The sequence below is a fragment of the Macrotis lagotis genome, chromosome 6 (assembly GCF_037893015.1).
Source record: "Macrotis lagotis isolate mMagLag1 chromosome 6, bilby.v1.9.chrom.fasta, whole genome shotgun sequence".
Taxonomy (NCBI): domain Eukaryota; kingdom Metazoa; phylum Chordata; class Mammalia; order Peramelemorphia; family Peramelidae; genus Macrotis; species Macrotis lagotis.
The window spans coordinates 55,834,902-55,849,663 of NC_133663.1; the positions used below are offsets into that span (position 1 = coordinate 55,834,902).

General features: G+C 34.6%; 1 protein-coding gene across 1 annotated transcript in view; it reads left to right on the plus strand.

Annotated features, from left to right (window-relative positions):
- The window catches only part of DNER (delta/notch like EGF repeat containing), a 345,353-nt gene that overhangs the window by 134,990 nt on the left and 195,601 nt on the right, over positions 1-14,762 (plus strand). The window contains exons 3-4 of the mRNA XM_074191208.1: positions 844-938; positions 3,670-3,836. Coding sequence (XP_074047309.1) covers positions 844-938; positions 3,670-3,836 — 262 coding nt within the window. The remainder of the gene's footprint in view (positions 1-843; positions 939-3,669; positions 3,837-14,762) is intronic.

Sequence of the window (14,762 nt, forward strand, 5' to 3'; positions counted from 1 at the left end):
TATAAATATGAGAAATGTATCTGACAATTTCCCTTATGGGCTTGTTTGGGTGGGTCAGAATTATAATTCAATCTTCATTCTATTCTCATGACCATGATGTTAATAAAATGTCTCCTTTTGAGGACATGCTTTTTCATTATGAGATAATTTGCAGTTTGTTTATCTATTTTATAGAAGAGGGCACTTCTCTTTTACTAAGTATGTTTCCTTCGGGAATTTTGTCATTAGAAAATAAAGCTAAAAAGAGGGAAAATACATTTAAACCTATATCTACATCTATGTGCACATATACACACATGTAGTATGGTACTATTAAAAAACTGGATGATATTGACTTCATTAAACACACCTGATCATGCATGGTCCATCTCTGAAATAGAAAATTTTTATTGAGACACAAGCCCCTGTCTCTCATCCTCTCTCTACCCTCCTCCCATCAGTTGTGAGTTCTTGGTGGACTTTCTTCAGTATAATTAGGAAGCATTTTTCTCCTAATTAGCATGACGTGCCTTAAAGACTAAACGTGATCTTTTAAGCTCTCAACCCCTTCCAAAGGTGCTCAAGAAGAATTTGTTAAATGAATGAAAAATTGAACAATAAAAAGATTAAAATCTTCATTGCCTCCCTCATACGTAATCTTTTTCAATACTTAATTCATAGAAGGCCCTTAAGGGAATCTCTGGGTGTAAAAAGGATCAGTGATTTCCTAGTTCTTAGGGGTTTACTTTTTCTTCCTTAAACAGGAACAGAGAGCATGTCATTGGTGGCATTTCTTTCTGATAAGATTTATTTTCCTTATCGACGTATCAAGAATGAAAAATAACCAGCCATTATTGCTTTCAGATAATCCCAGATATTGCCTGTGGGAATGCCAGTTCTAATAATTCTTCTGGAGGCCGGCTGGTATCCTTTGATGTTCCACAGAACACTTCAGTAAAGTAAGAATGTGGTTTTGTTTGCTTGATTTGAGATAGTTGACTTTGCAAAGATAGATGTCATAGAAATATGCAGCCTTTGTTAAATTTTTAGAGGACTCACTATGTCTCCTGGGCAATTACTAGAAATTTTCAATAAAAAAAATGACCCTTAGAATTCATAAGGGTGTCTGGTGGAATTTCAGGTTGGCTTTTGAGATAACTTTAAATAATATTTAATGGGTTAAAAATATAAATGCTGTGCTTAGGGTATATTTATTCAGCAATCAATTGATTATTGAAAGATCTCATCAGTTACATGTGTAGGCACAGCTGATGCCACCTAGGATGCAGAGGAAGAAGCATCACAATAATGACATAATTGATTGTCTATACCTGTGAAGTTGTCTGGCAGCTTCCCAATAAGCCTAAGAATGCAGAAGATTTCAGTCAAGATCCAGAGGCATGCATAAGAACTTTTTCCAATCATATTTGTCTTCAAAAAAGATATTGAGCCTTTAACGGTTTTTTTTTTTTAGTTTTTTTTTTGGAAGGCAAATGGGGTTAAGTGGCTTGCCCAAGGCCACACAGCTAGGTAATTATTAAGTGTCTGAGACCGGATTTGAACCAGGTACTCCTGACTCCAGGACCGGTGCTCTATCCACGGTGCCACCTAGCCACCCCGCCTTTAACAGTTTCAATAGGTCATTGGGTTTAATATTCATAGAATAGTCAAATTGTAAGTTGAAATATTAATCTTTCTCTGACCCAAATTAGATGAATGGAAATCCTTATTTTTGTAGAGGGCACTACCATCATCACAGTCACACAGGTGACATTGGTGTCTGCCTTCACTCTTCCCTCTCCCTCATCCACTACATTTACTAAGTTGCTAAGTTTATTAACAAAGTGGTGCTTGAATTGAGTGTGAAATAAAGCAAGAGATTTTGTGGGGTGGAGGTGAGGGAGGGAGCGCAAAAGAAAATATGGGTGATGCACTGTCTTGGAAAAAACAGAAAGTATCTGTTGTCTAGAAAGTACCTTGTCTAGAATTACTGGGGAATATTGGGAAGTAGTCTGACAAAAATTGGTTTTAGAACAGCAATTTAGACCGCATATCACAGGACAAAATTCTGAATACAAAAAGTCATATAATTAAAAAAAAAGTTGAGGAAAATAGTAAATTAGTTACCTTTTACAGCTATGGCTAAGGAGAGAACTTTGGTTAAGTGCAAATATGTATAGAAACATTCTCCAAAGATTTTAGTTATATGAAATTGAAAAGCTTTTATCTTAAAAAAAAAAAAAACATTACAACTAGAATAAGAGAAGCTTTTATTTGGAAATCTGTGTTCTGCACACATGTATCCACCATAGTTTGGGTTCTCATAGTCTATTATCTAGACTATTGAAAAATTCTTCTTCCAGTTTTTCCATGTCTATTCCATCTTCTATATTGTAGGTGAATCCAGAAGTGTTAAGAGACTTTGCTAGAGGGCGGCTAGGTGGCGTAGTGGATAGAGCACCGGCCTTGGAGTCAGGAGTACCTGGGTTCAAATCCGGTCTCAGACACTTAATAATTACCTAGCTGTGTGGCCTTGGGAAAGCTACTTAACCCCATTGCCTTGCCAAAACCTAAAAAAAAAAAAAAAAAAAAAAAAAAAAAAAAAAAAGAGACTTTGCTAGGGTCATGTAGCTAATAGATACCAGAGAGAAAAGACATTGGGTTTAAGTGTCACTCCAAGAAGCTCACATTTTTCTACCATGCTATATGTGTTGTTGACCAGAAGATTTTGACTGCACTACTGGATCCAATCTCTTTTGAGTCTCTTTATGAAGGAAGTTGTAGCTTCTTGATTCCAAAGAGAATCGATCCAAATCCTTCCTACCCTATCCATTTACCACATTACGCCCTTGGATAACTTTCTATTATTTAAAAAGTTACCCTTCAGTTAATGTTTTATAATTTTTGTACTGTACTCATACTTTAAATAATAATGATATAGTGAAATGAGTCCTCTGACCTCAGGCCAGGCACATCTTTTTGGTGTGCCTCAGTTTCCTTGTCTGTTAAATAAAAGTAATAACTCTTCTCTCTACATTATAAGAGTATTTTTAGGTTTAAATGCGATGAATCATAAAGAGCTTTGTAAACTCAAGAAGGGCATATAAAGGACATCTTTTGTTAATATTTAAATTCTTGCAGTTCTGTATATGACATATAATTAAGGGAGAAACTTTTATATGAAAGAATAGAATGTTTAATTTATATTTCTTATTAAAATAGCTATTGCAAGCTTTCAAAATTTAAGATGGTTTAGACCTAGCTCTTTTATAAAATATATATATATATATATACACACACACACATATATATATATATGCACACACACATAAAATCAATGACTTTCTACATTTTGAAGGAGAATAAAAGATAGAATCTAAATTTTAATATGTAGAAAGTCATATAAAATAATGTGGAAAATAGGTATCTAGACAGTACTTGCTTAGAATTTGTATAGCCCTTTAAAGTTTTTAAGGAGTTTTATAAATTATATTTTATTTTGTCCTGGTAATAGCCTGGTAGGGAGGTTTAACCCTTATTTTAAAAATGAAGAAACTGAGACCATTTAGACTCTGTTCATCTTCTTATCATCGTCGTTATTATTTTTTGATAGTTTGATTGACTGTTTCTTGAGATGGGTTTTTCCAGAGGATGATTTGTGACTCACTTTTTCCATTGCTTCCATTACAGGATTTGGAAAGATGCCACAGCATCCCTAATTTTGCTCTGGAAGGTCACAGCAACTGGCTTTAAACAATGCTCCCTTATTGATGGCAGAAGTGTTACTCTTCTTCAAGCACTGGGTGGCCTTGTGCTCTCTGAGGAAATGCTTGCTTTGGGAAACAATTATTTTATTGGTGAGTTTATGGAAAGTTGCTCTTCCTCCAATCCCCAAAAGCCTCTCATAATTTTTCACAGTGTTGATTTAGTTATTAGAGAGCTTAAACATATATAACCTCCATAATTGTCACTATTTCTTATGCTTTAGGACAGAGATCATTTATTTAGATTAACATGTATTCCTAAAGTAACATTGTCAGCATATATTTTTGATGTTTATTTGTGGGACACTAAGTTTGGTGTATATGCATATATTTGTGTGCATGTATTTGTCAGACTTTGAAAAATATCAAGCAAATATAAATTTAAGTTTATTTTGTTTTCTTTTGGATTTCTGTCTACTTAGCCATCCTTGGTCTTATATGCCAGAAATGACACCAAATTACCTTCTAACTATTTGTGATGGATTTGGGGTGGCATAGGGAGAGAGAGAATAATTCATCCTTCTCTATCTTGCCTCTAGCCAGAATAATAGATGGCCTTAAAGAAGCCTCATTGACTGGATTGAGGGCACTTCATGTTTATTCATAGAGAAGGTCCTCCATGATTCCTACATGACTTATCATTTCATTTGTTAGAGAGAGAGAGAGAGAGAGAGAGAGAGAGAGTGTCCCTCTACCGACTTTGATATATTCATTCTAAGCTCTGCCAGAAAATCTGATACTATGTCCTGATCTGAAACTTAGATTCTGACACATATCCTAATTTGACCATAAATAGTAGATGGGGTTTAAGAACACACTGACTCTGAGATAAGGAGACTTGGATTCAAATCTCACCTCTGATAGTAGTTACTTATGTGACTTCTTGTTAAGTCATCTAACTTCAGTTTCCTCACCTGTCAGATGAAGATATTGGACTAAATGGCTTCTCAAGTCTTTTCTTTTAGGATCCATAGACTTATAGTTCCTTCCCTCCCACTTTCTCCCTGACAGGCAGCATATTAAAAGGTTCTTTTCTTTGTTCTTGAGGTACTCAGAAGAACAGGTTTTGGTTCTTCATCCTCCTGTTTATGTTTTCGTGTTGTGCTCTAGACCCCCATCTAAGTTCTTTTTCTCAGAAAGCTTAAATAGGGATGAGGTTTGGAATAACTCTGTAATGAGTAAGGATAGAAACAGTTATGGAGGAATAAAAGAATTGCCTTGCCCTGGTGAGAGGTCACTTATAGTTTTGTAATTTAATATTAGATAATACTTAATATCTATTGCCAGAATAGGCACGTTCTAATACTTATGGTAGAGCAACTTACATGTACGAATCTTGATTTTAGTGAGAAACTAAGTGGAGTCAGGAAGGCATCTTAGTGAGAAGAAAGGACAATAGAAAGAAAGAGGAAGCCTATGAAGAAAGTGGGATTGTTAAGCAGATAGGAAACCATCCCTTGAGCCAGTGCCAGTAACTGTGGAATACAAGCTTTGTCTGACAAGCTAACTGACCCACAGATGAAGTGTTCTGCAAAAGGGTATGAAGAAGGAACTATTTTGTTTTTTTAAGGGTTGTCCTAGACTAGTTTCACTAAAAATAAGCAAAAAAGACACTTCCACATTTCTCTCATCAGAACATAGGAGTTTCCATCACTTTGTTGAAATAAATACTTGAGTGAATACATATAATTTGATTCTTAAATCACATGCCTGGGACCCCTTAGAGTTCTTCTAAAATGTAGCTTTGTTATGGAGGAACAGAAGAGACACATGTTCAGATCCCTCACTATTCAACTGCTAGAGGAAACTATAAATCAGATTGTGAAAACAATTTCCTTTTAGGCATACTCTATTTATTGAAGTAAATTATAGTTGTGTATATTTGAAGTCAGTATTTGTCTTGTTTTGAGATTATAGAATATAGCAATGCATTATTTCTTTCTAAATAATAATAAAATAAAATAATCATTATTAACACTAATATGGTCATTTATATTCAGTATTTTATTTCAGTCTCAAGACTCTGAGAAAGGTACTTCAAGTATCTTCATTTTAAATGCCAATTTTTGGGGGTTTTTTTGTAAGGCAGTGGGGTTAAGTGGCTAGCCCAAGGCCACACAGCTAGGTAATTATTAAATGTCTGAGGCCAGATTTGAACTAAGGTACTCCTGATTCCAGGGCTGGTGCTCTATCTACTGTGCCACCTAGCTGCCCAAGTATCCTCACTTTACAGATGAGGAAACTGAGGTTCAGAGAAAAAAAGTTTTCCCCATGTATAAAATGATTTTCCAATGGTTATGCATCTAATAGTAGAATCTGAATCTGTCTTCCATAATAATAATAATAATAATAATGTCACACTTTTCTTGTAAAAAAGTCTATAGCCTATTTCCTTACAATAACCCGATGAAGTGACTTAACTATTTGATAGAAGAGAAAAATAAGATCTTGATGTCTTAGCAATATTTATATTTGATATTACTTTGAAATTATTCACTAATTGTATTGTGAATATTGCTATGGTCTAGTGGGTGACATGGAATTTGAAAGGTAAAGATCTCATTATGTCTGTTTACTTCTCATACCAAATTAAGAGTGGATAGCAAAGTCTTCTGGGAAATCATGCTCAAATGAAGCTCATGATTCCTAGAGCTAAATTTTTTTTTGTAGTAAAATTCACTCCCACAAAAGTTTAGCTCTAATTAAAGTTCATTTTCCATTTTTTTTGTGGGAAAAACTGTTTTTTCCCTTTAATTTACTAACACCTAAATTATGGAGAAGAAAAAAATCTACAAAATGATCCTGTAGTCTTTTGTGCACTGAAAACATTTGTAGTAAAACTATTTATTTCTTAACTTCTGTTCTTTGAAAGATTGTGATTCGAATAATTTCCAATGTAGAACCTTCCGGGTGTTTCATGTAGCTTTGTCTTTGAGATCACAATACTTTTTTTTTTTAAATTCAATAAAGGCAGAAGGCAGTGTTGTTATAAGTTACCTCCTGTGAAGGCATGGCCGATTTCCCAACAAAGACAAATTGGCTACACCCACACACTGGGAGCTAATCCACAGTTTCTAAAATCAGCTTTCTTATTTTAAAAGAAACAAAATTAATTCTTTGTATTCAACATGGACTCCTTGCACTTTATGTAGTAATCTGTATTTAAGATACTTCATTACATTTTTAAAATGACATTTCCTTTGGATTCCATTTTACATTTCTGGGATTTCAAAATTCTACTGATTTAGTTGTGCTCCAGAAAATTCCTTGGAAGTATAGTGACAAAAGTAGGACTCTGCCCAATTGATTATGCGGAGGTGAGACTGAGGAGGAGGTGATTTGAATATAAAATAGAATAAAAGTCTAGACTTCCATGACTGTGTCCCTAGTTGGTAATCAATTTGGCTTTTTCATGTTGTCAATAAAAATGTATTCATGTGGAAGATAGACTGTAATTGTAAATGGTGAAGGGAAATTAAGGAAAGGCGAATAAGCATTTACATTTATATATTTATTTGCATGCTAAATACTGCACAAATATTATCTCATTTTATTCTCATAACAACCCTACAAGGTAGGCACTGTTTTAACCATTTTACATATAAGGAAACTAGAGCAGATAGAGGTTAATTGACTTATTCAGAGTCAAACACTTAGTCTTATCTGGGGTAGGATTAGAATTTGGGTCTTCCTGTACTTCAGAACTCTATCCACTGGGTTATGAGTTGCCTCTCAAAGAATTGTGTAGGGTGTAGGTATATACCTACAGGTAATACCTGGTAATATAATAATAATAATAATAATAATAATAATAATAATAATAATAATAACTGAAATTCATGTAGATCTTTGAGTTGTTAAATATTTTATGCATATTTGTCCATATAAAACCTGTAAAATAGGTTCTGTGATTACCCTTTATTATAACTGAAGGAACTGGGGCTTGGGGAGCTTGTGACACACCTTTCTGAAGGTCACACATCTAGTAAGTATCCAAATCAAGATTTGAACTCATGTCATCCTGACTCAAAGATGTTCACACTCTACAGGATGTCCCCAAATTCTTAGTGCAGTAGCTCGAACCTGCTTAATTCACCTACACTGCACCAACTCAGAAACACAAAGAATATTTGTAAGGTTTTTATTTTTAGCTCTGTCAGTTCTATTGTCAGGGCTTCCCTGGGACACAGAGTAATTTGGATACTCTGTGATGTAAATATTTAGAACAATTTTATTCACTGCTTGGGGTTCAGTTCATAAAGAAAGATCATCATTGGATATCCCAATTTATCTAAAGCTCAAATCTGTTCATCTTTTCAGAGTTTTACACATTGGTGAAAACTCCCTCCATGCAGATATCCTATCATCATCACTCATCCTCTTCCTTCTCTTTGTTCTCATCCTCTTCCTTCTTCCCCCTCCTCTGCCTCCTCCTCCTTTTTTTAAATCATTTAGCTATGAACTGATCCATATCACCAGAGGGCCACACTTCTTTTTAAAAAATGTAGCTGGTAGTGAAGTGGTGAACAATCCTCCTTCATAGGATTCTTAACATTAAGCTTTCCTGCAAATAGATAGGTGAAGACAAGCAGTATATATTGCTGGCTTTGACCTGCTTTATATTAAAGATCCCTGGGCAGGGCATCTCCCCATCCTTCGAAATTCTGAAGCTTAATCCCACTTAAATTCTCAAAATCCTCTATATACATAAGAGGTCCTTTTCTTTTCCTAACAGTGATAGGGAAAATCATTGACAGTTTGACCTTTAGCTTTTAGAATGAGTAAGAGTAGTTTTTCTTCTTTTTGTAGGTAGAATTCTGTCAGCCTCACAGAGGAGTAGCTACTGATGTTAAGGAATTCTTATAGGGAGTCACAGATTTCAAGGTATAATGGTAGTTGGAGGTCATCTCATTCCACAATTGAGAAAATGAAGGGACAGAGACAGTTAAACTGCAGAGCTGGGATTTGATCCCAAGACAGTCTGGAGCTAAAACTATGATCGTCCTGTATTCCAAGCCCCTAAAAGTTTAGTGCCCTAGAGGCTGGTTGGGGGCCCTAGGATGCTGACCCCTAAATCACAATATCAGTTTTTTATAAATAATAATACCCAGTCCTTCTCAAATTTCTAGTAAAATGACTTGATATTCAGGAAATAATATTGAAATTTCCTGAAAACCTTATAAAAACCTGCATTTACATTTATCCCCACTCTAAGTCTTTAAAACTGTAGGCGGTATCAATTTGCTAAAAAAAGGGAGATTGGTTACTGAGCATCCTGTAGCATTCTGCTCCCCTCCCCCATCTATATTCTATAAAAATAGTTTTCTCTGTGCAATGGCTAACAATATTTATCTTTCCAATGATAATAAATTTTTGGAATTTTGGGATTTAGAATTAGAAGGAATTTGAGAGATCATACAATCAGTCCCTTCCCTCTCTGACAAATGAGGAAACTGGACAATTTGGAGGCAAAGTGACTTGCTCAATGTTCTCTAGATCAGAATTTGAAACCCAGGACATCTGACACCAATACTTTGTTCTTTTTACTAAAGGAAGAGCCTTTTTTTGGAAATTTTTATTTTGGGGCTCTCTTAAAAGCACAGTCTGACTTTTAGGGAAAATTCTTGGTGGAATTTGTTGCAAAAAAAGTATAGGTTTCAATGTATGCCATTAGATGATAAAAAAGTTTATGAAACCTATTTATATATATTGTTAGTATATTTGATTTGTTTTAATATTGCTTTACTAATGATTGCATGATAACAAATACATGATAACAAAAACAATGATAAAGACATTTTATATAATTCACCTTTAACAATATTTCTTCTTAGAAATCAAGTTTCTAAGGAAAATTAGTGCTTTTTTTTTAAAGAAGAAAATGATGGTCCTAGATTTAGAGCTGGAAGGGACCCCTTAGAAATCATCTTAATCTACTCTTTTTATAGATATAGAAACTCAATCTCTGATAGGGTTTGCTCAACTTCACATAAGTAGTAAGAAACCGGGCTGGGATTAGAATCTAGGTTGTCTCACTTTGAATTCAGTGCAATGATTTTTTTTTCATAGTATATGTATTTTTTTTTTAAACACAGTATGTGAATTCTTTCCCAGGAGTGAATTCTTTCCCTAGCTCAAACAGAAATGGGGGCCTACTAACCTATACATAAGGACCCCTACTGGCCACATGTGGATTTAGAAAACAACATATTAGCATTATCTGAGTTTTATTGTACTTTTATTTATTTTGTTAAATATTTCCCAGTTACATTTTAATTTGGTACATATTGGGGAGTGTTGCAGATCTGAAGCCCTATTTACTACCTCAACTCTTCTTTTTATCTCAAAGTTTCTATTCTGCCAGTCCCTTAATTATCCCTCAAGTCTTCCTGAAGATATCTGTTATATTGTGAGACAAAACATTCAGGCTAATATATTATTTTCTTTATATAATGTTTCTCATTGATTAATTAAGTAAATTAACATGCATTTACAATGTGTTTAACCATTTTTGAAAGTTTTCAGGTAGGAGGCAGTGATTCATTGTAATAGTGTATCTGCTTAGTGACAATAAAATAGAGCTAGGGATATTACATTTCTACAAAAGCCAGGTAATGGGGCAGCTAGCTGGCACAGTGGATAGAACACCGGCCCTGGAGTCAAATTTGTCCTCAGACACTTAGTAATTACCTGTGTGACCTTTGGCAAGTCACTTAGTCACTTAACCCCATTGCCTTACCAAAAAAAGCAAAAAAACAAAAAAAAGGCATGGTAACAGGACCTAATCACCATGACCCCTACTCTGTGTCCTGCTGGGAAAGACTAATTGTGACAAATTGATTCAATGCTCATACTTAAACAAATTGTACTGAATGTACCATGCAAAAAGTCTTTGCCTTAGAGTCTACAAGGCTTGTCCTCTGTGTCTTTATTAAAAAACCGTATTTTAAAAGTCCTTATTTAAATGCCTTTAATTAAAAGCCTTATTTAAAAGCTTCAATAACTATTTATAATCAATCTATCTTTCTGTCTTTCTAACTTTATCTTTTCTGTCTATCTATATCTAGATATAGTCCAAATTCCTTTGCCTGGAACTCAAGGTTTTCCACAATATGGCCCCAGTTCAAGAATAGCTCATGTGTGGGCTTTGGAGTGAGACCCATGTTCTCATCTCTGAAACTGATCATGGGTAAACCACTTCATTTCCTCTGTTTCAGTTTCTTGGGCAAAGAAGTAAGGACTTTGGTCTAAACTCTAGATTATCTATCTCTAAGGGCATGTGTAGTTGTAACATTCTGTGATTCTGTAATGTCCCTTCATCCTCCTGGTTAAATTCTCTGTTTTTTGTCTTCCATGTTGTGACTCTTTCTTTGCTTTAATTCCTCCTTTGTGGAATGATATTCTTATTATTTAAAAATGTTTCATATCTCTTAACCAAGGAGGGGATTGTGCTACCTGGTGCTCTGTTCTGGACCTTCTTTTTTCTCTTTACCATCTCTTTTGTGAGCTCAACAGGACACAGGGATTCAGTTAGTTCCTATTTACAAGCTAGTTATGTTACCTTTAGTGCCAATCCCCACAGAGACATTCTCTCTTGAAATTCAGTCCCATGTCACCAATTGCCTAGCTATATGACTTTGGAGAAGTCACTTAATCCCATTGCCTTGCAAAAACACATTAGGAATGTATTGGACATTTTGAGCTGGATAAAACCTAGAGAATGAGGTAATGAGAAACTGAAATGGAACCATGGTCATATAAATGGAGAAAAGGGGACAGATGAAAGATGAATTGTAAAATAGAATTAGAAAGACTGTGATTGAATAGTTGTGGATAGAGGGTAATAAGAGAAAGGAAGATAAGAGAGAAGGAAAAGTCTAAGATGATGGAGAGGTTTTAAACCTGTGATTGAAAAAATAAAAAATATTATGAGAATAACATGAATATGAGGAATTTTCAGAGACTCATAGAGCAACTTATATGAACTGATCAACAATGAAATGAATTGAACTTAGAAAACAATATACTGTATGATTATAATAAAGTAAATGAAATGAGCTGTAAGATAAAACTAAATAAAAGTAAGTTCTTGAGGGCAGAGATTTTAAATGTTTTGTAACAGCAACTCACATTTATATAGTGTTTACTATATACCAGACCCTGTGTTAAGCACTTTACAAAGGTTATCTCATTTAATACAACACTGCTGAGGAATAGGTAGGTACTTTCATTACTTCCATTTTATAGAAAAGAAAATTGAGACAAACAAAGGTTAAGTGACTTGTCAGGGTAATACAACTAGTAAGTGTCTAAGGTCCAATTTGAACTCAAGTCTTTTTGGCTTCAGGCATGGAGCCCTTTCCATTGTGATACCTTTGAAGCTCCAGCACCTAATTTGGAGCCTTGAATATGATAGGTACTTAATGAGTCCCTGTTAGATTGAATGGAATAGAATGATCCACTTGGATGAACCTTCTAAAGTGTATCTTCAATTCCTGCTTTTTAATGAATTTAATCCCAATTTATAAATATTCTAAGGTTTTTCTTATTCTTAAAAAAAGCCTTCCTTTGACTCCCCTTAAGGCAGGTTTTCTTCTCTCTGCCCCTTTTGCTGACAAACTTCTAGAAGATATTGTTTGTACTGGCTGCCTCTATTTCCTTACCATCCATTTACCTCTCAACCCCTTTAATATATGACTTCCACTCTCATTCCCCTCTTTCCCTTTTCCTCCTCAGGAAATTCATTGAATTTTGTCTAGGCTTCCTTTTATTCACAGTCCTCCTTGTAGCACAGCTTTTTGTAAAGTTAGCTCTCTCTCCTCTACCATTTCTTTCTCCTTTTTTTACAAGGCAATAGGATAAAGTGACTTGTCCAAAGTCATACAGGTGGGTAATTATTATGTGCCTGAAGCTGCATTTGAATTTAGGTCCTTCGTTTAACTGCCCCTATTTCCTGTCTACCAGTCCATGGATGCTAGATCATAAACTTCTTGAGATCAAGGACCACACTGAATTCATTTTGTATATATTGCCAGTGCTTTTGAACAAGAGTTGATATGGCCCTAGTCATCTCTGGATTTCTTTAATTTCCTAAAGAGTAGAGGAATAGTACCAATGTATGGAAATTATCAGGAGGCAGATTTCACTTCAGTATAAGTAAGAATGTCCTTATAATTGACCTATCTGATAATAGAATGAAGCTTCTCTTGAAGTGGTGAGCTCCTCATCAATGGTAGCATTTGAATAGAAACCCACTGAAAAGATGATGTAGAGGAAAACTTTATATTGTGTAGGAGAGTAACTGCTAGGTCCTTTTCATCTACGATTCTCATGCTGTTAAGAAAACTGAATAAACTGGACCTGAATCCAGGATATATGCTTTATACTTTGATCACTTCTTAAGGGTTCAGTTTCTTCATCTACATAAGGAATGGATTAGATCAGATCTCTCTAAATGCTCAATCCTGGTTTTTTTCTAATAAAAAAAAGATATTCCATCACAAAGTTTTATAAATAGTACAATAAAACTTGTTTACAGTTTTTGCTTTGGAAAAGAAGATAAATTCTGTCATTTACAAATATCAAATACATCCAATTTTCTTTTCTATAGGATGGAAAAATATTCCCTTGGTGAAATTTATCTTTATGCTTTAGGATTTTATTTTTCTGTTTATTGCATATGATATGAATTAATATGCTAGAGAGGGAAGGTGACAAAATCTGGGGGAATGTGGAAAAATTTGGGCACTGATGCATCATTCACAGAGTTGTGAACTAGTCTGACCATTCTGAAGAAAAATTTGAAACTCTATCCAAAGAATTATGAAACTGTGCATACGAAAATACCACTACTAGGTCTGTACCCCCCCCCAAAAGCAAGAAAAAGGTAAAAGGGGCTATTGTTCAAAATATCACAGTTCTTTTTTTTGTGGTGGCAGAGATTATAATCCAAGGGGATACCCATCAATTGGGGAATGACTGAACTAGTTATGGTATGTAATGTGATGGAATACTGTAAGAAATGATGAGCAGAATTGTTTCAGAAAAACCTGGGAAGACTTATGTGAATTGATGCCAAAAGGAAGTGAGTAGACCAGGAGTGACAGCAATATTGTAAGTATGATCAATTTGTGAAACACTTAGCAATTTTGATCAGGACAATGATCCAAGATAATTCCAAAAGAGCCATGATGAAAAATGTTTTCTGTTTCCATAGAGAGAGAACTGATGCATTCTGAATGTAGATTGAAGCTTATCTTTTTTTTAAACTTGTTTTTCTTTTTTTTTGCTTCCTTTTGAAACATGACTAAATGGGAACATGTTTTGTGTGACTTCACATGTATGATTGATATTAAATTGCTTGTCTTCTTAAGGAGAGGGATTTGGAGGGTGGGACAGAATTTGGAATTAAAAATTTTAGGAAATGGATGTTGAAAATTTTTACTATGTAATTGGGAAATATTTAAGAAAGTTAATTTTTTAAAAGAAGTCCTGGGCCAAGTACAAAAACTTTGGGCACTCTATTGGCTACCTATTTTCCAAGCTGTTATGGGACTATTAATGATTTCTTTTGAGTTGATTATTTAACTCATTCTGAGTCCATGAAATCCTATTGTCTAGCCTATATCTCTCTGTCTTTGCCACAAGAACAACATGAGTTACAGAGCTTTTAACAGTTTCTTTACTAAAATATTGTTAACTATATCTTTAGTTTCCCCCCCAACAGGTAGTTACCCCTCTTTTCACCCTATTAGAGGGAACACATCATCTAGCATAGTGTCCTATACTTGTAGGTCCCTAAGAAATGTTTATTGAATTAAATTCAGTTGAATCTATTATGTCTCAAGATATTCCATTATACACCTTCAGACAGTTCTCATTGTTGGAAAGTTTCGTCATGGTTTCCACACTGTGATGTCTGCTAATCATAGGCTGCAAATAAATAATAAAATTCAGTGTCAGTCAGTGTTCTGTTTATGGATTTCACCCTTCCCTTCCTTACTGCAATGAAATTTCAAA